General features: G+C 34.2%; 2 protein-coding genes across 3 annotated transcripts; both read right to left on the reverse strand.

Annotated features, from left to right (window-relative positions):
* Positions 1 to 1,991: 1,991 nt before the first annotated feature.
* Positions 1,992 to 9,792, reverse strand: LOC139488867 (uncharacterized). 2 transcript variants are annotated; one of them, XM_071274819.1, is made up of 6 exons: positions 9,559 to 9,787; positions 8,370 to 8,483; positions 6,928 to 7,006; positions 6,034 to 6,195; positions 5,339 to 5,430; positions 1,992 to 2,066 (listed from the first exon to the last, which is right to left on the reverse strand). In XM_071274819.1, the coding sequence occupies exons 1-6, from the start codon at positions 9,700 to 9,702 to the stop codon at positions 2,007 to 2,009; spliced, it is 651 nt and encodes a 216-aa protein (XP_071130920.1). In that variant the 5' UTR covers positions 9,703 to 9,787; the 3' UTR covers positions 1,992 to 2,006. The 2 variants fall into 2 exon arrangements, with proteins under 2 accessions (XP_071130920.1, XP_071130921.1); XM_071274820.1 differs by lacking the exon at positions 6,034 to 6,195 and having other exon boundaries at positions 9,559 to 9,792.
* A 3,512-nt stretch (positions 9,793 to 13,304) lies between these two features.
* LOC139488868 (cilia- and flagella-associated protein 299-like) lies at positions 13,305 to 22,462 on the reverse strand. Its single transcript, XM_071274822.1, has 6 exons — positions 22,306 to 22,462; positions 18,559 to 18,689; positions 17,296 to 17,386; positions 16,106 to 16,248; positions 14,780 to 14,909; positions 13,305 to 13,910 (listed from the first exon to the last, which is right to left on the reverse strand). Exons 1-6 carry the CDS (start codon positions 22,411 to 22,413, stop codon positions 13,812 to 13,814), a joined length of 702 nt encoding a protein of 233 aa, XP_071130923.1. The 5' UTR covers positions 22,414 to 22,462; the 3' UTR covers positions 13,305 to 13,811.
* Between the last annotated feature and the right edge of the window lie 13 nt (positions 22,463 to 22,475).

A 22,475-nucleotide genomic window follows, 5' to 3' on the forward strand; every position in this document is an offset into this window, starting at 1 on the left:
TTAACAATTGCACAATAACACAACGACGGGATGTAAAAGTACAGAGTCACATCATGTGAAAATAAAGGAAACATAAAAAAGCATAAAAACAAACCACATTAGCAAAAATTAAAAACAAGAATACAAAAAATATCAATGAACAATAACACAATGACGGGATGTATAAGTACAGAGCCATCTCATATGTTTAAAAACAAAACCACAAAAGGCATATAGACAAACCACATTAATTTAGCAAAAATTAAAGACAAGAATACAAAAACTATCAATGAACAATATAATACAATGACGGGATGTGTAAGTACCGAGCCACGCCAAATGGATATCATAAAAAAGACTAAACAGTTAAATAAATATTCATCAAGACAAATAAGAACACTATAACCCGTTCTTAAGATGATAAACAACGTCAGTACCCAGAATCTATACTTCAAGACCACCGTGTTTTATTTGTGAAGTTGATGCAGAAACTGCCAATGCGACTATAATGCATAATAGAGCTTTCTTACAAATTGACGAAAGGTACGTATGCTTGACGAATTATACGTAAGACTCGTTTTAGGGATCCTTTATTTTGACATATTTATATAATAGTCGTGGAACTTCGGACAATAATCGTGCATGCTACGACACTTATTAAATTGGATTTTTCTTGAGATATATTTAGGATTTCGGGACGTGCGATAGGTTAGAATATGATTATTGATACCACCAGGTCGGAAGAGGTAACACTGCAAAGTATTCTATTTAAAATATAGAGTTGTCAGACGAAAAAATGTCCCCTAGAAAACTAAAAACCGACCCCTCCCCCACTTTTAATATTACAATGTTGCACTGTTTAACCTAAGAAAATGTCAAAGCAAATACAAATGTCTTCTTTCCTAACAGAAATACAAATACTTCCTTGATTCATAATTTGCAACGCTCAAAATAATAAAATTAAGAAAATAGGATGATCTTTATACTATGCTCATTTCATAACTTTTGAATCATCGCCTTAATGTGATATATGATACACCGGAGCAATGGAACGGTTATTTTAGCGTATAACTGCGTTTTGCCTAACTCCTGAATATTCATGAAATATTAGCCACTGGACGATAAGTGACAACTTCGTGTCTATCTTCCAAACATGTGTACTGTTAAGTCGTCATTATAAAATCCACAATATATATGGTGCAAAACTGTAGATTTATTTCTTGATATACAAAGTCTTTATTTTATTTTATTTTTTTAGATTTGTTCAACATTACTTTTTAAAATCATTGTATCATCATTTTATAGCAAATCTCGATATTCCACTTTGACAATTTGCTGAAAGTGTACTGTAACAAATAAAAATAAATGTGAATCTTGTCGTTAAATTTAGACTAACGATCTTCAGTAATGTCTTTGAAATGTTAATTGTGAAACTCGTGCTTAAAAAATTCCCGCGGAAATGTGTGTACTCGTGGTTTACGTAAATAACGTATCGGACGTAAGTGTATTTGACACTATTTTTCTTTGTTTGATTATATTAAAATCGTGTATTATTTGCGATATTATTTTTTTTTTAAATAAACTTGATTTAGAAAAGAATGCTGTTTTACTGGATAAAACAAAGACTCTTTTATATAACTGTTTTTGTAGAAATGAAATACGTGCTCCCTTTACGTTCGTTCGTAACTTTCGTCAATTTGTAAGAAAGCTCTAATACCACCGATGCCATTGTCCATTTTATAACCTTGTAACATTTCGTATAGTGGGAAAATCTGCCTGCTATTGTTATCTGCTGTTACAGCAGTTATGTTTAACTTTGTCGATTGGCATGACTCTATTTTTTATTTTTTTTTGGTTAACCGGTACATACGTTTTACTGTATTCCCTTTTTCAGGTACAACATGTTCTGGGGTTGGATAATTGATATCAAAATTCTATGATTGGATGAATAATATCTAAATCTTAACACTAGTAACATAATTGTACATATGAAGAAAGAAAATGAAAATGTATCTTTTAAGAATATTTTATGGTAAAAACATAGACTTCATAACAGATCTTCTGCCAACACCAACACCAGTACCAGGCTGTAATGAAAAAAGAAATTATGATAATTTGTTTAAAACATTGCAAATTATGTGGTATATAGTGTAAAGATTATCTTTATGCGGGAGCATTAAAAAGTAATAAAAGTAAGATAAAGAGAAGACAATAACAATCAAAACCAAGGAGTAAACAAAGACTCACAAAACCAAGGGACATTTACATCAACAGTTATAAATAATAAATAAGAAACAACACGAACTCCACTAAAATCCGGGAGTGAAATCAGGTGCTCCTGGTAGGGTAAGCATTTCCTGGACCGTATACGGCACCCGTTGTGTTATTTCTTTTTTCAGTTCGGTAATGATGGAAGGTTATTATGACTGAGGAAGAATATCAGATATGATTTCTGACACACTTTTGTCATAATGTCCAATCAGCTCATGATGGCGACTGTAAAATTTCTTGAGTGATGACCTTAATTTGATTGATTCATAGCCCTGTCTTAGTAACTTTTGAGAAAGCAGTATTCCTCGTGTAACAAAATAAACGTACTTTGAGCTATCTCTAGAGTAACGTATCAATTGAGACACATATACTCCATATGCTTGTGCCGCTTGGATGTTGCTACACAGAAATGGAAAGTTGACTATAGGAAAATTAAAATCATCACTTTTGTCATAAAGTTTGGTATTCAACCTACCACCAATAGTCATTTCGAGAAAAAGGTCTAATATGAAGCAGATTTATCTGAAGAAACAGTTCAACTTTATTTCTATGGTCGATTTTAAGGGAACTATTAATAACGGTCTCATTTTTTACGATAACAATCGGCAATCCTCGAATGAATCCGCTACTCTGGAATATCAAAGAGTCTCTCAGGAACGCTTACGTAATGACCGTGACAGGCGTCTGGAATATCAAAGACTTTCTCAGGAACGCTTGGTTATGCTTACTCGTTGACTGTTTCAGGCGTCAGGAATATCAAAAACTCTCTCACGAACGCTTGCTTATACTTACGTTACGACCGTGCACGTGACAGTTGTCAGGAATATAAAAGACTTCCAGAAACGCTTGCTTATACTTACGTTACAACCGTGCATGTGACAGGCGTAAGGAATATCAAAGACTCTCTCGGGAACACTTGCTTATACTTACGTCGTGACCCTGACAGGCGTCTGGAATATCAAAGATTCTCTCAGAAACGCTCGGTTTAATGACCGTTACAAGAGTATGTTATATAAAGGACTCTATCATGAACGCTTGGTTTTTAAATTACGTCATGCATGCGTCTGGAATATCAATGATTCTCTCAGGAACACTTAGTTTAACTTACTTGATGACTGTAACAGGCGTCTGGAATTTCAAAAATTCTCTCTGGAACGCATGGTTTAAATTACATGATGACCGTAAACAGGCGTCTGGAATTTCAAAGATTCTCTCAAGAACGCTTGGTTTAACTTACGTGATGACCGTGACAGTCGTCTGAAATATCAAAGACTCTCATAAGCGCTTGGTTTAACATACGCGATGACCGTGACAGTCGTCTGAAATTTCAAGGATTCTGTCAGGAACGCATGGTTTAACTTACGTGATGACCGTAACAGGAGTCTGGGATATCAAAGACCCTAACGGGAACGCTTGGTTTAACTTACGTGATAACCGTAACAGGCGTCTGGAATATCAAAGACTCTCACACGGGGACGCTTGATTTAACTTACGTGATGACCGTGACAGACGTCTGGAATTTCAAAGATTCTCTCAGGAACGCTTGGTTCAACATACGTGATGACCGAAACAGGCGTCTGGAATATCAAAGACTCTCACGGGGACACTTGGTTTAACTTACATGATGACCGTTACAGGCGTCTGGAATATCAAAGACGCTCACGGGAACGATTGGTTTAACTTACATGATGATCTAGACAGGCGTCCAGAATATCAAAGACTGTCACGGGAGCGCTTGATTCAACTTACATGATGACATTGACAGGCGTCTAGAATATCAAAGATTCTCATACGAACGCTTGGTTCAACTTACGTGATGACCGTAACAGGCGTCTGGAATATCAAAGACTCTCTCTTGAACGCTTGGTTTAACTTGCGTGATGACCGTAACAGGCGTCTGGAATATCAAAGACTCTCTCGGGAAAGCTTGGTTCAACATACGTGATGACCGTAACAGGCGCCGGGAATATCAAAGACTCTCACGGGGACACTTGGTTTAACTTACATGATGACGGTTACAGGCGTCTGGAATATCAAAGACGCTCACGGGAACGATTGGTTTAACTTACATGATGATCTAGACAGGCGTCAAGAATATCAAAAACTCTCACGGGAACGCTTGGTTCAACTTACATGATGACATTGACAGGCGTCTAGAATATCAAAGATTCACATACGAACGCTTGATTTAACTTACGTGATGACTGTAACAAGCGTCTGGAATATCAAAGGTGCTCACGGGAACGCTTGGTTTAACTTACATGATGATCTAGACAGGCGTTCAGAATATAAAAGACTTTCACGGGAATGCTTGATATAACTTACATGATGACCGTAACAGGCGTCTGGAATATCAAAGGTTCTCTCATGAACGCATGGTTTAACTTAGGTGATGACCGTGACAGGTGTCTGGAATATCAAAGACTCTCACGGGAACGCTTGGTTTAACTAACGTGATGACCGTAACAGGCGTCTGGAATATCAAAGACTCACGGGAACGCTTGATTTAACTTACGTGATGACCGTCACATGCGTCTGGAATGTCAAAGATTCTCTCAAGAACGCTTGGTTTAAAATACGTGATGACCGTAACAGGCGTCTTGAATATCAAAGACTCTCACAGGAACGCTTGGTTTAACTTACATGATGACCGTAACAGGCGTCTGGAATATCAAAGATTCTCTCAGGAACGCTTGGTTTAAATTACGTGATGACCGTGACAGGCGTCTGGAATATCAAAGACTCTATCATGAACGCTTGGTTGAACTTACATGATGACCGTAACAGGCGCCGGGAATATCAAAGACTCTCTCATGAACGCTTGGTTTAACTTACGTGATGACCGTGACAGGCGTCTGAAATATCAAAGACTCTCTAAGGAACGCTTGGTTTAACTTACTTGGTGATCATTACCGTCTAGAATATCTAAGACTCTCTAATGAACGCTTGGTTTAACTTACTTGATGACCGTTGCAGGCGTCTGGAATATCTAAGACTCTCTAAGGAACGCTTGGTTTAACTTACGTGATGACCGTGACAGGCGTCTGGAATATCTTAGACTCTCTAAGGAACGCTTGATTTAACTTACTTGATGACCGTTGCAGGCGTCTGGAAGATCAAAGATTCTCTCAGGAACGCTTGGTTTAAAGTCCATAAACATGTAGTTTATCTCGGTTACAACTACAAAAAAAACATCACGTATACCAGATTAGATTATTAGTCTTTTTACATATGAATATTGCTAATTTTAATAAGATCATTCTAAATTAACAATCCTGCAGATCTGTCTTTGTCGTTGGATTGTGATATGTCTGATTGGTTTTCGAATATTGTTTTGGCGTACATTAGACCGGTTTTTTCCTCGTTTGAGTTGTTTTACGTGATGTTTCAATTCGATGGGGGCCTTTTATAACCGACAGTACGGTAATGGTTTTGTCTCATTGTTTAAGTTCGTATAGTGGCCTATAATGGCTTATCTGGAAAATTGTTGTCTATTTGGCAATTATAACCAAAAATATTCTTATTTCTTATAGTAAGTAGCTTTCTTTGCTAGAAATGTTTTGAAGTAGGCTTATCTCGTTGAGGCATAACCATTTTTTTTCGAGTAAATATTTAATAGGGAATTCAAAGTTTACACACAAAAACACGATGGTCGTATCCCATTTCTACAAAAATGCTGAAATGAGTATTTCCATGGGGAAAAAAAACTAAACATCTGAGAATCACCTTTAGATAATTGATGACATCATTCGAAATTTAAGTACGAAATAAAATATTGTTCACCTTTATTTACAGTTCCCCATGTTGATTCAGAAAACGGAATACAATGGTCTTTTGTCATCGACATCTTTATGAAGAAGTTTGGCATCGCTATTTTCCATGTGTTCACAGAAAAGCTTCTGCTTGCTGATCCTATTTTCGAGGTAGCTATGTAGGTGGCATTACCTGAAAGAAAAGAAAGTGGATAAATGTGTAGCAGAAGACCATCTACATTCTGCGGGAAGGGGCAGGAGGATTTTTTTCTCAGGATTGTTCTTATTGGTTTGCTACGCATAATCTTTTTTCTAAAGCAAGAAAATTTGTTCCAATTTTTTTTGCATATTTATTTCACGTATTTTGTGCTGTAAAATGATCATTTTAATCCAGCCTTGTGCAAAATTATTTTTTTTCAGTTCATACATGGACAGTCAAGTCCTTCCATTTCATTGACGCTTAGTGTAAAATTTTAAAATAATGTGTCCAGTGAAATATAAAAAAGACAATTTACATGTAAGAATTTCGAGTGACATATAAACAAAGAAAAATTTCAAGATTTTCAAGTTATAATACTAATATAAAGAAGAAAATTTCAGAATTTCCACCGTTATAAAAAATTAAAATTAGAATCTGTACATGCAAAACTTATGTAGAACAAACAAAAACAATAAACTACATTGTATATACAAATGAAAACAATTGTAGAGTTTGACATCATTTTTGAAGAACTATGTTTGAACCAACATTAAAGGCATTCATTCATATTCAACATCAAATATTCCCTACAATTTTCCTTATTTTTTTATTTTCAAAAGATGTTTGAAAATATTGGTCTGTCTTTTCTGCTCCGAAAAACGAAACCTACCAACTAGCGGTTATAATACAATTGAACTGAAACGACGAATTAAGTACTTGACTCACCCGGTATACAGTTAGCTGTCATTGGTGCTGTTTCATTTAGGACACTACACTTCCCCCCAACTATGGTATACTGCTTCATCTGCAAATAGTCGACAGAACATGCATAGTCAACACCGGGGGATGTAAATGAAAAAAAACTAATCATCAAGTAAAGGATTGAGAAATATGAACCCGGCTATCAAAAACTGAGTAGAACTGAGGAGTGCTCCGGAAGGGATGAATATTTTCTTTCCACAAGTGACCTGCATCGTATGACAGACTATCGATAAAACCAATTAACAAAAAAAATATTCCGATTACAAAAAAGCAAAATCACAAAAATACTGAACTGAACAATTCGGAAAGTCCATATTCACATGGCAAAATTTAAAAAAAACGCATTAAAAACGAATGGACAAGAACTGTCATATTCCTGACTTGGTACAGGCATTTTCAAATGTAGAAAATGGTGGATTAAACCTGGTTTTATAGCGCTAACCATCTCAAACCGCCATAGAATGTCTTATCTAGTAGCCTCTGCATTTGTTCAAATTTATGCTGAATTCACACGTAATTCGAATTCGATTCGCATTAACTAATTCGAATTAGTTTAATTCGCATTCGAAACGTTTAACGTCCTAACGTCAATTCTAATTCGAATTGGAATCCGCGTCAAATTCGCTTTACTGTCCTAATAGCGACGGTAACTTTTAATTCGGATTAACAAAAACGTATTTCTAATGCGAATTAGTTAATTCGAATTAAAAAAGAAGAGTGTGTGAACGCGATTAGCGAATTCGATTCGCATTCGATTCGAATTCAATTCGAATTAAAGGTACGTGTGAACGAGGCATTATAAACAACAATATCATCCCATGCAAATTCCTCAATCCTGATACATGTACGATCATTGTAAAAGTTAGTAATAATCAGTTTTGCTGAACTATATAAGATCGTTACCAACAGAAATAATACAGACATGAAAAATTTAAATACATAGAAACGTCTGCAACATAAAGGGAGGCTTAATGGTCATACCCTGGAAGATATACATGTGATGTATATATTAGCTCAACCCTGAGTACACATGATAATGGCGGAGATGGTATGCACACATCACATGGTTTATTGATTATTTGTAACTTGATAGATGATGTTTAAAAGAAAGGTGGTTTACAAAGATCGACACATTACATAGTCGGATCTCGATGTGTTTAATTCGACTCTGTCGAAAAACTTGGATACGTTAATTTATAAAGACAGTCCGGATTAAGTTTTCTTTCTCTCTCTAAATCACGTTTGACTGCGATGAGTCGAACTCCGCTGATTCGAAATCCCGGTTTACTCGAAGTATTTCGTTGACGAAAAATATTGAAAAATCTGACACCTGTATCACCCATACATCATAAAAAATAAAAGGAACACAAATAAGTTAATTTAATTTAACTGTAAAATGTACATGCCTTATTAAAGTCTGTTATAACTGTTACTCTTCGCATGGTATCAGCAGCTAGTGGCATATCTCGGTCAGCTCGTAACATCTTGTTGTCATAATCATAATATACTGTGGCTGTAAACTAACAACACATATAAAATAATAAATTATAAAAGTCGACGGAAAGATCAAGAAAACCAACACAATAAAACTCAAGACATCGCTCGGGTTACATGCATATATTTGCAACAAAGTATTTGAAATGAAATTTGTCATGGATTAATAATAAAACATTTTTTTTCATTAGAATTTCATGCCAAAACTGTATACGAGTTTTATTTTAGTTCAGTCATGGGCAGTTTGTTAGAAATATGTTTCAAGTACAATAATTTACATGCCGTACGGTTCCCTATAAAGTTGTTACATGTGTAAGTTTTGTGTCATTTTGGTGTATTCCGGAACGTTGTTTCATTGACAATAATACCACATCTTCTTTTTTTATATGCATGCATTAACGTCTTGTCTATTTTTGTTATTTGTTGACGTGCTATTTCGTACAGCCTTAATTGAATTTTTGTATTAATTGTAACCCCTCTGACTTGACTTGAATCAGAGGCGGATTTAGGGGGGGCAGGGGGCCCGGGCCCCCCTTTTTGGGAAGTGAATGGAGCGGGCCCCCTCTTAGGTCAGTCAGTGGGTCCCCACTTATGAAAATTTCTGGATCCGCCACTGTGAATTATTCATTTTAAGTACTAGTACATTTTGCTAAATTATTTTCATATTCTTGTTATTTCGAATTACTAGTATATAGGAATCGTTTATACCCTAATATAAACTACTATTGAAAAATCGAGAGGACTTATTTTCGTTAAAAAGACAATTTTGCAACTATTTACCGATGATAAATTGGCATTTATTGGTATATTGAAAATTGTCGTCCATTATAGAAAGGGTCAAGATGCATTCATTGAAAATAAAGAACATAATTAATAGACTCAGAATACGTAACGAAACAGTAAGTGTTACTCTGTCTCTATTGAATTCACATTTAAAATGTTTGCAATGAACACCACATACAGTGGCGGATCTAAAAAAAAAAGGGGGGGGGGGGGGGGTTCGGGGGTTTAAAAAATTACTGGATCCGCCCCTAACGTATATATGCCCAAATAGATTATAAGCTAGTCCCTATTTGTGCTCTAATGATTGACTATACTTACGTCTACGGGTGTTGGTATATTTGATACGGGGTCCAAATATCCTCCTAATTCTACCAAACTAGTCGTGAACTTAGTTCTGGTACAGCATGGTTGTGGGTCTGCACCAAAAACCAATGGCAACAACAACAAAGCAATAAACTTCATTTTAAAAATTCTAAATTCTAAAACTACTAAATTTTAAATCCGACTATCTTCTGACAACTCTTCGGAACTTCTGTCATATCTTTTTCACCTTTGTACATTTAAGCGGGAATTATCAGGTGCCAGTATGACATGTATGAATCACTGCTTATCTTGTGAACAAATAATATGCACTGTCTGTATATATCATGCAAACTGATAGTGATTTTTGACGTCATGTTTGTACAGCTATTTGGCTAAAATAATTTCACTATATCTGTATATATATCATGTATAGAGACAAACAATAATTGTCTATGGTATGGAATGAGGTAGGGGTAACTCTAAGGATTTCTCAAGGATTGAATTCTGATTTTCATGCACTGGCTTGTTGCTAGACTGACTTATTTTCGAAAATCAGAAAATCTGCGTAGTTAAGAAAACTTATCACGAATCCTTCACCCTTCAAAAGATAATCAAAGTACTGAAGTACTGAATATCGGAAGACTGCAAGTATTGTGTGATATGGTTACATGCAATTCATATATTTTCCGCGTTTGTTGCATAACGTTCTTGCGATATTCTTCCGAATGCGGTAACACAAATGTTCGGTATTCTTGATTTCAGTTATTTATATATATCTCACGACAAAACATAAGATCATATTATCTTGTTCTTAAAATATATGTATTGATGTTATTAATATATTATATAACAACCAATAATGAATGTTATTTTGCACTCGATAGTATTCGCGTAATTACACGAAATACGTCCGGTTATCAGTCAAAAACGCAATTAAAGTGCGTAGAAATGTCTGTGGCTACACATAGCACAGGAACGCTCTGACGGTGATCCGCCGTAAAAACCAAATGATAGTCTCCTATAATAGAACCTCTTATGCGCTTCTTTTAACGTATGTGTATACGATATTGTGTACTTATATTCTAAATGAATACACGAAGAGAATAACATACGAAACCAACATACATTACTAACTAAGTAAACGTTCAACTAACGTGTACATGTAAATTGCATTTGAAAAGGCATATAGGCGGATCCTGGGGGCCTCCCTTTCGTGGGAAAAATTTGGTTGATTATATAAGGAATCACTGAAGCATGACTGGATAGGGCCCCCCTTAGGTCAGTCAGCGGGCCCCCCTTAGGAAAAGTTCTGGATCCGCCACTGAAAGGCATGTAAAGGTTAAAATAAAACCTGTTATTATCATTCTCTGATGGTGTACTGGGGCATGTTGCTTAACCTTTAATATGACGTGTAGCTTTTTTACCTTGTTTTTGTCAAAGTACTTTTATGGTGTTGTAACTCATTCTAATTTTACTGTATCATATTCTAAATACAGTTACCATAGATATAAAATTAAACACACGAAATTACTTGCATCGTTCAACAGCAAGAATCTAAAGCGTGATATATATTTTATAATGGTTCTGTCTTTCGATGGTTTTGCGATTTCAAATATACCTACTGGTCTCTTAAATGCTGTTAACTAATTTCAATTTTGTCAATGGACTTAAAAATGAATGTAAGAAGTGTTGTATCGAAGTGGCAGTATAATTCAACCAACAGCTATCATTATGGGCCATTGGCTATACCCTGAAGTTGACTATGAATTCTTAATTCAGTTTCCTCCACCAATAAGAATTCTTAATTCAGTTTCCTCCACCAATAAAAACAGACATCCACATATAGCTAAAAGTGCTGAAAATGGCGGGAAATACCAACAAACAATCAGAAAGTCCGGATCCAGAAGAACTATTTCGCAGTGGCGGATCCAGAAATTTTCATAAGTGGGGGCCCACTGGCTGTCTAAGAGGGGGCCCGATTTCGTCACGCTTCAGTGATTCCCTATATAAGCAACCAAATTTTTTTTCTCAAAAGGGGGGGGGGGGGCCCTGCACCACCCCCCCCCCCCCCCCCCCCCGCCCCTATGTCTATGAATATGTTTCGGCAAACCGTAGGATTATACAAGAGACGTCCATCAATTACTATATATTATACGAGGAAAGCATTACGTTCTCGACTTACGAAGTGCATATTTGTATATAGAATGCCTGTTTGGGTGATCTAGGGTGCTGGATACAGTGCAGGTGGATTTGCCCAATGTCTCAGGTTGGAATACTGAGGAAATACCTAAATTTTGTGAAAAACTAAAGTCATATACAAATGTGTTTTATTTCATTGGAAAACAACGATAATGGCTTAGGATCAATCTCTACTTCCATTCCTAACATTTTTAGCATTTTTGTGAAAGGTCCAACTGAAGCCCACCTCTGGGTTAGGGATTTTCTCTCTATGTTGAAGACACATTGGTGGCCTTCGACTGTTTTTTGATATTTGGTGGGGTTGTTGACTCTTTGACACATTCACCATTCCATTCTAAATTTCATTCTATCCCCAATTCTGTTAGTTTGTTTCCCAAACATTTTAAAAGTGTTATCCAGATCCAATTACCCTTTATATCCTTTTTATAAGAATAACAATTGCACCATTGGACATGTTGGACTCCAGTGTGTGTACTGGGTGTCTTGGACATGCAACAAAATTAAGGTCTAGGAAAAAGAGTATGGTTCCACAAACTTAATATTCAAGCCATTTATACAAGTTAGTAGAAACAAAGTAAATTATTTGTTTTCATTGATCATGAAGCATGAGGTCCAGGTTTCAAGTCCTAAATTTGGAGACAATCTGAATGTGTGCTATTTGTGATGTGATGAAAAGAACAGTTTCAATAAAATTGAATTTTGTGATATATGACTGTCTGCGGTTTCAGAGGTCATCTAGGTAGGTGATCTAGGTGACATCTAGTAAAATATACACATGACTTTTTGTTGTTTGGTCCTTTTTTGGATAAACTTTTTAGTATGTTTTAAATCAAATGAAAATTTGAATAAAATAGGTGAACAAGAAATTGACAACTTATGCCCCTTTAATGATCTCAGCATTAAACTTACAAAACAGGCATTCAACCAAATAATATGCCAACAGTATTCATCCGATATAAAATCTTAATCTGGTTTTTACCTCAAGCTAAAGAGCTAAAGAAGAAAAAGCTTGATAAAAAATGCAGTACTCCCAGTCAAACTTGCCTGATATTTAATACTTTTATAGCATTATTGCCAATTTTCTTATCAGTCAGTTTCTATTGGTAAATGAAACTAGATTGCAAAAGAGAAATTTCTGCAACCTTCAAATGCACCTGCCAAGTTCAGGCTTTTGAACTAACAACATCAGTTTAGTTTAAACATATTTATTTATAGTGGATTGGGAAACAAGTTTTGCAACTTATTTTAATCCCTTTCCACTTTGCGGGTGTGAGTGCTGCCTTGTAGCGGCATTAGCCTGTTCTTTTTCGAAATCTACAAGGGTGTCTTTAACGTGCAAGAGATATGGCTCTCTCTTAACACAAGCCAGCCATTTATCGTCCCCTTCCGACAGACTATCATTGTTTCCTCAAGACCATACTCGCAAATGGTGTCAAGGGAGAGCCGAAAATTCAGTCCCTGAAATTTTCATCCAATCTGTGTTGACAGGCTAGTGATACAGTAGTTGACTGTTGAAGCCTGATGACAGAAATATGTTGACGCAGATTAAAGTCAAAGACAACTTTTAAAAACAAGATTTATTATAATATATTTAAGGCAAAACAATTATAAATAATTAGACATAATAAAAAATTACAATCACAGTAAGTTACATCTTCAAATCGGACAGTAAAATCCGTACTGTGTACATTCATGATTAAAAAATCAAGGAAAATTAAAAGCTGTTGCTCTGAAGAATGGTTTCTACCATCTCCAGTCAACATTCCCTGAATGGATGGATCTTTGAAAATTTATCAGATATACTTATCAATTACAATGTAGAATAAAATATTGAATTTTTTTTTTCATTTAACAAAATATTTATGCAATATGATCTTCTCAACTGTTTATTTCCCTGTAAGGGCTTATGATTTTCTTTCAAAAATATTCAAAAGTATTCAACTAATTTTAAAATATTCCAAGGGATCTTTAAATGACCTTCACAATACTAACAAAAATATTGTCTTCATACTTATTTACATATTTCATTATCACAGTTGTTGTATACAAATATACATGTAGTTTGTTATTTATGTTTTCCTTCGTGTCTTGTGGTCGTATATGACAATCTGTATGTATTTGGGAGATTCTATTATTGTTCTCTCTGTGTTATCGCCTGGTGAAGGAGCCTGCAAAATAAAATATTCATAATTTATATTGACATATCATATATAGAATAAATCATTTTAGAACGTTCACATTTGTATCAAGAACTGTTTGGGTTAAAAAATGGTAGTACTTTGCTTGTTGCTTGAATTATAGAAAGATGTGTGTATATTTTTAACTCTTTACTATACTTCTGAAGACCTTATGTATACAAAACTTGATAATCATATCTCGTTGCAATACGTTACTTTAACAAAATAAGTTAGTGTCTCTGTATTGTGGCTAATTCCTTATAACAACAGTCTTATGTTGACCTCTAGATGACTTAAGTTTTTAGGTTTCTGACTCAAAGATGTGTACCCAATTTTTTTGTGCTAATTCATATTGGTATGAATATATAAACATCAAACTGCCCTTATTTCTCTTCCTGTATCAATGTGAAATTAGTATAATAAGCTTTTTTTGCATAACAATACATAGTCCACTTAAAAAGTTTTGTACTGGAACAAAATTCAAACTAGATTAAATCAATATATTCAAGCACAAAGAAAAAAAGTATGGAAAACTGATTTGCCAGACTGACGGAGAGACAGTTAGACAGAATGAAAAAAAGAATGGAAAACTGATTTGCCAGACTGACGGAGAGACAGACAGACAGAATGAAAACCTACAGTCCCCTTTGACTTCATCGGTAGGGGAATTATAAGTTCCATCCAAGTCACATTTTGTAAAAATAAACAGTTAAACCATTACAGGTCAAAGAAAGGCCTTCAACACAGGGCTTTAGCTGACACTGAACAGAAAGCTTTAACGGGTTTCAAAAATGTTTTAGTTTATTCCAGCTTTTGAAGAGGCATTTTATTATCAGTTATCACTGTTAATATTAACTAACTTTAGGGTCCACATCGACTTTCTTCCTGTCTCTCTTATTTTTAAATATCAGTCCCTTAGCATTGTCAGCCATTACTAGATAATTTGGTGTAGGGTTTGATGTTGATGTCTGTGTTTCCCAATTATAAAAACTGAAAAAGAAAGAAAATTGTATTTCTATAACAAACATATAAACAGTATAATAAAAAAAATATATATATAGATATATTATGGTGGCCGGATGCGGCCATTTCCCCTTTTCGTGTTATCGTGTTTACTCCTCATACTTTTCCAAAGCTAAATCGGGAAATCGAGAAAGCAAAACCAAGAAATTGAGAAATCGGGAAATCGAGAAAGCAAAAACGCAAAATCTAGAAATTCATTTTACGTTTTTCGCATTTTCGCTTTCGTGTTTTCGCTTTCTTGATTTCCCGATTTCCCTATTTCTCAATTTCGCTTTCTCGATTTCCCGATGTCGCGTTTGCAAAGTGAAGGAAGACAACACTAAAACGCGAAATGGCCGCATCCAGCCACCATAATATTTACATACTTTTTTAAATCTTGTTGCCGATTGAGACATTGGTTTTGCAAAAATGTCAATCTGATTGATCATTTATATTTCATCTCAATTGTTATAAAACTGAAAGTGTATCTGATCAAATGACACAAATTAACATAAATATTTTTTTCTGACTCCTAGTTTGTATTGTGTATAAATGACTGATTGATTTTCCATCATTAAGCAGAAAGAACTTACAATCAATGAAGAAAATGAAATTGCATCCATACAATCACAACAGATAGAACAAGAATGTGTCCATTGTACACGGATGCCCCACTCGCACTATCATTTTCTATGTTCAATGGACTGTGAAATTGGGGTCAAAACTTTAATTTGGAATTAAAATTAGAAAGAATATATCATGGGGAACATGTGTACTAAGTTTCAAGTTGATAGAACTTTAACTTCATCAAAAACTAACTTGACCAAAAACTTTAACCTGAACTTCACACTATCATTTTCTATGTTTAGTGGACCATGAAATTGGGGTCAAAACTATGATTTGGCATTAAAATTAGAAAGATCATATCATGGGAAACATGTGTACTAAGTTTCAAGTTGATTGAAAACTACCGTGACCAAAAACTTTAACCTAAAGCGAACCGACTCACGGAGGCACAGACCAGAAAACATAATGCCCCTTTACTATCGTAGGTGGAGCATAAAAACATTAATGGACAATGCGTGAATGACTTGCAAAAAAATATGTTGTTTACTGGTTTTTTTTTAAATTTTTTTTTGATTTTGAGAAGTTTAACATTATTTAATAATTCAAAGGTAACTAACCTTAAATCAGATGGTCTTGGTAAGAGTTTTTTCTTTCCAGAGAAATATGGTTCAAAATCTTCTGTCTTGAGTCTATGTGCATAATCTATATAACCAGAAATTTCCTGATCCCGTGCATTCTTGTCTCTAATGAATATAATACTCTGAAAAAAGATATGAGGTCTATTATGTTGATTAGGAACAGTAAAAGTAAGGTATAAAAAGTACTTTTTTATAACTTGTATTGTATTGTATATTATCCTGACACAATCTGATTGTGTGTTACAACAATCCCTTTTAATGTGCTTGTAGTTAGCAATGTACTATCTTTATTATACATGCACTCTTATCTGAGTTAGGGGATTCAACTTATTCCTTTTCTGATTCTAAACCTATTTTATATGTAATTTAACCTATTTTATATGTAATTTAACCTATTTTATATGTAATTTTTCTCTATTCCTGTTTTTTACACATTATTTCCTTTAAAAATTGAATGCTTCTTTTTGTAACTTCATTGGCCGTAAAAGCGTTGACAGAAGTACATTTTGTATGAAGAGCTTCCAGCGCTTCATTCTGAAAATGTGCGCACAGTCAACGCTTTTTCAACCCTATGAAGTTACAAAAAGAAGCATTCAATACTTATAATTACATTTTTTTAGCTATGATCATGAAAACACGAATTTTATAAATTTTTTTATTTAATTCACCTGTGCACTTTATTGTGGGACCATGTGTTATCATGAATGAAAAGAGTAATGCAATTGCTTTAGGAATAACATGTGATGTGTAGTTAGCCAATCAGAATAAAGTGATGAAACATACATCTAATATAATGTTAACACTACTGTGGATTCATTTATTTTCGTGGATACCAATTTCGTGGATTAAGAAAAACTTGCATGTTCGTGGATATTTAATTTTGTGGTTTTGACATTACCTGCATACTGTAAGCGTACAGAAAATTTTTCATTCGTTGAAATTTCAATTGCGTGTTTCATCTATACCCAGGGAATCCACGATAATTGGTATACAACAAATAATTATGACTCCACAGTATCCTAGCCATCCTGCAGAGCAAGTGACACTAGGTGCATGTTTATGTCCATTTATTATTGTGTTGTTTACTTCTGTTATTAATCTCCTTTTCTATTCTCTAAGCAAAATTTATTACAATATTTTAACTTCATTATCTTCCATTCTTCACTTACTGTCATTTTTCCACTTCTATTTCCTTCCTCTCTCATTGCCAGAGCTTTCAAAAATGGATCATTTATTTCCTTTCCTGAATGTGCCAAAGTTCTGTAAACAAAATTTATATAATTCATAAAGGTTAATTAATCTTATAACACATAATATAATGATGATATTTTGAATATTTTTTACTTCTAGTACTTATTTAAACAAAGTTTTTCTGGCTCACAGAAAAGACAAAAATATAAATTCTGTGATACATGTCCATGTAATATGAAAGTAAAAAAGTGCTGTACAAGTATAATATTCTTCTACCAAACATCAAAACTGATGACCAGACAACTTTAGGGAAAACAAAGCAGCTAAATCTAAGTGACAATAACCATGATCACAACAAAATGTCAAAACATACACGATTCCCAAAAAATGTCTGTTAAGGTGGTACCCAACACTTTCACTAAAATTAATTTGGCTCGTTTAATTTTCATGAAATTTTGACAAAGTATTTACTTTGACCCTTTAACCAAAATATATAAATTTAAAAAATTTTGAACCAACCATTTTATCAGAAAAATTACACTGGTTATATAGCAGTTTGACAAACACCAATTTTGATCATTGAGAAGCTTAATATTCCCTTAACAACTCAACGTAATTAAAGCGTTTAGCTGATTTTACAGAGTTATCTCCCTGTAGTGTTAGGTACCACCTTAAGGTTTCTTCATTAAAAAAAAACAAGAGGTAGGTTGATATTTCCATTTCATTATTATGCAACATGATTATGAGTGTTTTTGTGGTCTGAATTGTTCATGGGGTGAGTTGGATTATTTCCCTTTGTTATAGATTGTAAAAAATTGTGAGCAAATGTTTATTTTTTTAAAGAAGTAGTATATTTTCGCAAAATAACTGTTATATTCATGTTTGTTTACTTATGATGTATCAGTAAAATTAATTTCTTTTATTGGTCTCACTTCTGAAAAAAGTTCAATTAACCACTGAAATAAAAATACTTGGGCTGAGTCAGTCTGATAACCTCAAACAGACATATTTTTTTTTTGCCTGATGGACAGAGAATTTTTTTCTTATTGTCAGCTGCCAGCCAGTAAAGCCAGTAAGAATTATAAAAGCAGAATTTATAAGAAGTTTAGAAGACTTGGTTGTTGGTTGCTTGATGTGCAGTTGCAAATATCTTATGTATACACTTTGTAAATCATTTGTACATGTAAATGCATGATGCATTGATCAATTCTTTTTTGTTGGTTTCATTTTTATTCACATACTTCTGTTGACTTCTTTTAGATAGTCGACTAGCTTCAGCAGCCTGTTTACGAGCCTCAAATTCTTCACGCTTCAAAACTTCTCCACTACCTCTGTATCCAAGCTCAACAACCTGTCTAGCCAACTCTTCATCCTAAAAATACATAATGTTCAATGAAATTAATTATTAAAACTAACTTATTATATTGTACAATATATAGGAGTAGCTCAGAAGGCACAATTCAATTTTCAAATTTGCCTCAACCAAATGTTCTGAAACACATACACAATACTTATATAAATAACTATAGATAAAGATTGAATTTTGGTAGTGACACCTACAAATTTTTTTTTAAAAGTATACTGTTCTAAAGTTATGCCCCTTCACAAATTGGAAAATTGTAGAATTTTTTGTTTCCTGACTTATGTCCTTAAATAATGTTATTTGTTAGCCCAGCGGGTACATCGTCTGTGGCCTCAACTTGCTCAACGGACACATTCCCAATTTATTTAATCAAAACAGTCTGTGCCTCAAATTGGCCTCAATGGACACGTGCCCCCTATGCCTCAATGGACAAATTCTGCATTTATTTAATCAAAACATAGACAAGTAGGCATGGTCAGCAGGGATGTATAGTAAAAAGCATGCTGGACCAACCATGGCCAAAGTGGTGTATGACCACAAAGACATATGGCCGAACAGGTTTATGGACATTATGTCTCGAAAGCAATAACTGCAAGACACTTGCCAACTATCATCTGTGGCCTCAATACAGTACGCCCAGAGAGTTTGTAATCGCGAACTTTTATCACCGATTTCCGAGTGTAGCGGTGTGACACCGCGAATCACGGATTCTACTCCCAATTTCCTCCAAAGATTCTCTCCCAACACCGCGTGGCTGTTAATTGGTTTATTGCCCATCGGATGAACTGAAAATTAATGACGCGTGACAACATAATCGGATTAGCCAGATTTATTACCTTTGTACATTTAATCGATCTTGATTGCACCTGTGTGCTTTAAAATACGTTATTTAAATGTCCATTCATTGTCAGATAAAAGTGTGACATTTTTATTTAAAATAAGATAATTATTCTTGTATGTATATGCCCATGTCATTGTCATATGAAATAAAACGTAAAAACGTATAAAAATACGAATAAAACACTTATTTAGTATTTTCATTATAGTCCGATTTTACCACAATGAGAACCTTTTATGACCTTCTCAGTGAGCAATATCCGGTTCATTAATAGTTCAATATTATATAATTAATATCAACTGACTTAAAACAAAATTATGTTTTTACGGTAATTTGTCCAATCTAAATCAAACCCTAGAGTTCATTTCAATTTATTTTGAAATGTAAAATATTATGTTTCACTACCTCGGTAGATTACCGACTTGAAATATTTGAATTTAAAAAAGAAACTGTAAAGTGACAAATAGTTTTGTATGCAATGTGGCAGCCCTATATTCATAAATACTGAGATAATTCCCCGCCCAGACACAACACAATAATCACAACCTTATTTAATTATATGAAGAAATAAAATCATGTGTTTTATATCTGTTATGATCTGTTATTGATCTTTTATTATTTAAAATAAAATTGGATTGGCGCAACCCGTATTTTACTGCTCGTTAAAAGTCCTCGGCGAAATATAAAAAGAAGTATTTCAACAATTCATACTATAGAATATTAAAATGAAATTATATCGTACAAGAAAGAAATATGTAAAAAAAAATGTGGATCGGATTTTTACGATCGACACATTTTCACAGAGGATCTCTACCAACGCCCATCAGGAACTGAACGACATGCATCCTGTTTTCATCTACCATTAATGTATAGTGTTGACTATGGAAGTATAAATAATGTCCAGGTTTATGTCCTCTGTTGACTGAGAAACGTATAAATAAAAGGCTGATGTTCGTTTATTCAGAAAAGGAATAAAATTTAGAATCCGGTTAATCAATTGTAAAAGGACCTTCTAGAGCCTCAATCTTAACGCACACAAATGTCAATCATTTCAAAGCAAGTTTAAACCTTCAATGAATTTTCACACGGTTATCCAGAAAGGTCACCTGAGTTTACTGTTACATGATACTATTTCCCGCCAAATAAAAATCTCGTGGACAAAATTGATGTCACTATTTTTAGCATTCAATATTGTGAGCGAAGTCAAGTTCAAGTTCAACCACGCACTGTTGATCACTGAGATGCGTGTCGTCTTCCCACGGCAATTAATTGTTTTAAAAATATTTAAAGATCACTGTTCTAAATACAACACAAAAGTTTACATTCATTGTGCGTAAATGAATATTATGCAACGACGAGTTGATGCAGCTATAGAAGTATTCCTGTTGTAGCCGAAATGTATTATATCCTAAAGTAATGCTAATCGTGAAGAGAAAATGCCGTAGACTTATTAAGAATAACGAATGGTGAATAGTATTTTCTTTTTTACTTGCATATACAAGTTTTAAGACACGTAATTTTCTTTAAACTCACTGCTTACATTTTATACCTTCAGCGTTAGTTTCCGTTTATTTTCACGCAAGTATGTCTCTTTTCGTAAGTTATATCAATTACCGATAAATAAAAAACGAGGTCATAATCAAGTATAGATTTTTTTTATAAAACTTTAATGCAATTGAAAGCATTAACAACAACGTTTTGGATTTTAAAACTTTTATTTTGTAATCGTAAAATGGAAATGGCGTAGAATTATTAGCATAACAGATAGTGAATAATATTTTCTTTTTTACTTGTAGTATAAAAAAACTTTGAGACGTGTAATTTTTCTTTAAAACTGCCCTCATTAATTCAGCGTTAGTCTCCGTTTATTGTTGCACATTTATATCTCTTTTAGTAAATTAAATATTTATTTACTGATAAAAAAACGGAAGTCAAAATCAAATATAGTTGTTTAAAAACTTGATTAAAATGTACAGTGTAATTGAAAGAATTAACAACAACGTTTTGCTTTTTATTTTAATCTTTCATTTGTTTCAAGCAATCAGATATAACCTGATAATCAATAGACAGGAAATACAATTGTTAAATTACATTAGAAATCTCACATACCTTGACTGTCGCGTGCCGGCATAGATCAGACGGATTAGGGCAATTAATTACCTGGTGTCACACCGCGTCACACCAGACTGGGAGAGATGTCGCTAATACAATAAACAAAAGGTAGCGGATTTACGCGGAAGTCGGAGGGAATACTCCCAAATTTCTCCGAGAATTTTGGGAGGGATGTCAGAGTTTCCTGGTGTTACACCAGGAAAAATATCGGAGTATGGAGTTTGGGATTACAAACTCCTTGGGCGTACTGTACACCTTATCGCTATTTGTCCGCCATTACTGGATATCACACAGGTTCCCGTAAAATTTTGACGTCATAAAACAAAACATCTGACGCCACAATGGAAAAGCGATTGTTGTATGCGTAAAGTTCAAGCGGCCGGGTCAACCGGGATTAGTGATAAGGTGTATGAACACATTCCCCATTTATTTAAATTTCAATCAAAATATATAGATCAGTAGAATAATGGTCATCATGCACGTATAGAAAACGGGCTTATAGGATCGAAACTACCATAGCCGAAATGGTGTATGACCAAAACGAAATGTGACAGAACGGGTTTTAGGCCGAAACGTCTCATAAACTATCACGGCAAGACACTTTCTAGGTCATGAGAAAGGCTATAAATTGCCTTTCTGAAGATTCATTTTTTTGAATATCATGAAAAAAATAACCTCAAGATAGTATAAATCGATTGGTTTTATCTGGAAATCAAGAAACTCCTCGTAGGTGTTAAAATCTGCGACAATGTTATCAGCTCCACCTGCTCCTTCTTCCTCCATGTTGTTTACATGCCGTATAACATTAAATGCTAGTAAGATTACACACAATATAAATCTAAATA

The sequence above is a fragment of the Mytilus edulis genome, chromosome 9, assembly GCF_963676685.1.
Source record: "Mytilus edulis chromosome 9, xbMytEdul2.2, whole genome shotgun sequence".
NCBI classification, from domain to species: Eukaryota; Metazoa; Mollusca; class Bivalvia; order Mytilida; family Mytilidae; genus Mytilus; species Mytilus edulis.

What these genes read in the sequence shown, in the direction of transcription:
- LOC139488868 (XM_071274822.1), bottom strand. Translation starts at nt 22,413, where the DNA reads ATGGAGGAAGAAGGAGCAGGTGGAGCTGATAACATTGTCGCAGATTTT. An exon ending in TCTAAAAGAAGTCAACAGAA is followed by an intron (nt 17,387 to 18,558) that starts GTATGTGAATAA and finishes TTTTGTTTACAG; the next exon opens with AACTTTGGCACATTCAGGAA. An exon ending in AAGTCGATGTGGACCCTAAA is followed by an intron (nt 13,911 to 14,779) that starts GTTAGTTAATAT and finishes TTTATTTTGCAG; the next exon opens with GCTCCTTCACCAGGCGATAA.
- LOC139488867 (XM_071274819.1), bottom strand. Translation starts at nt 9,702, where the DNA reads ATGAAGTTTATTGCTTTGTTGTTGTTGCCATTGGTTTTTGGTGCAGAC. An exon ending in TTATAACAGACTTTAATAAG is followed by an intron (nt 7,007 to 8,369) that starts GCATGTACATTT and finishes GACTATTTGCAG; the next exon opens with ATGAAGCAGTATACCATAGT. An exon ending in GACAGCTAACTGTATACCGG is followed by an intron (nt 6,196 to 6,927) that starts GTGAGTCAAGTA and finishes CTTTTCTTTCAG; the next exon opens with GTAATGCCACCTACATAGCT.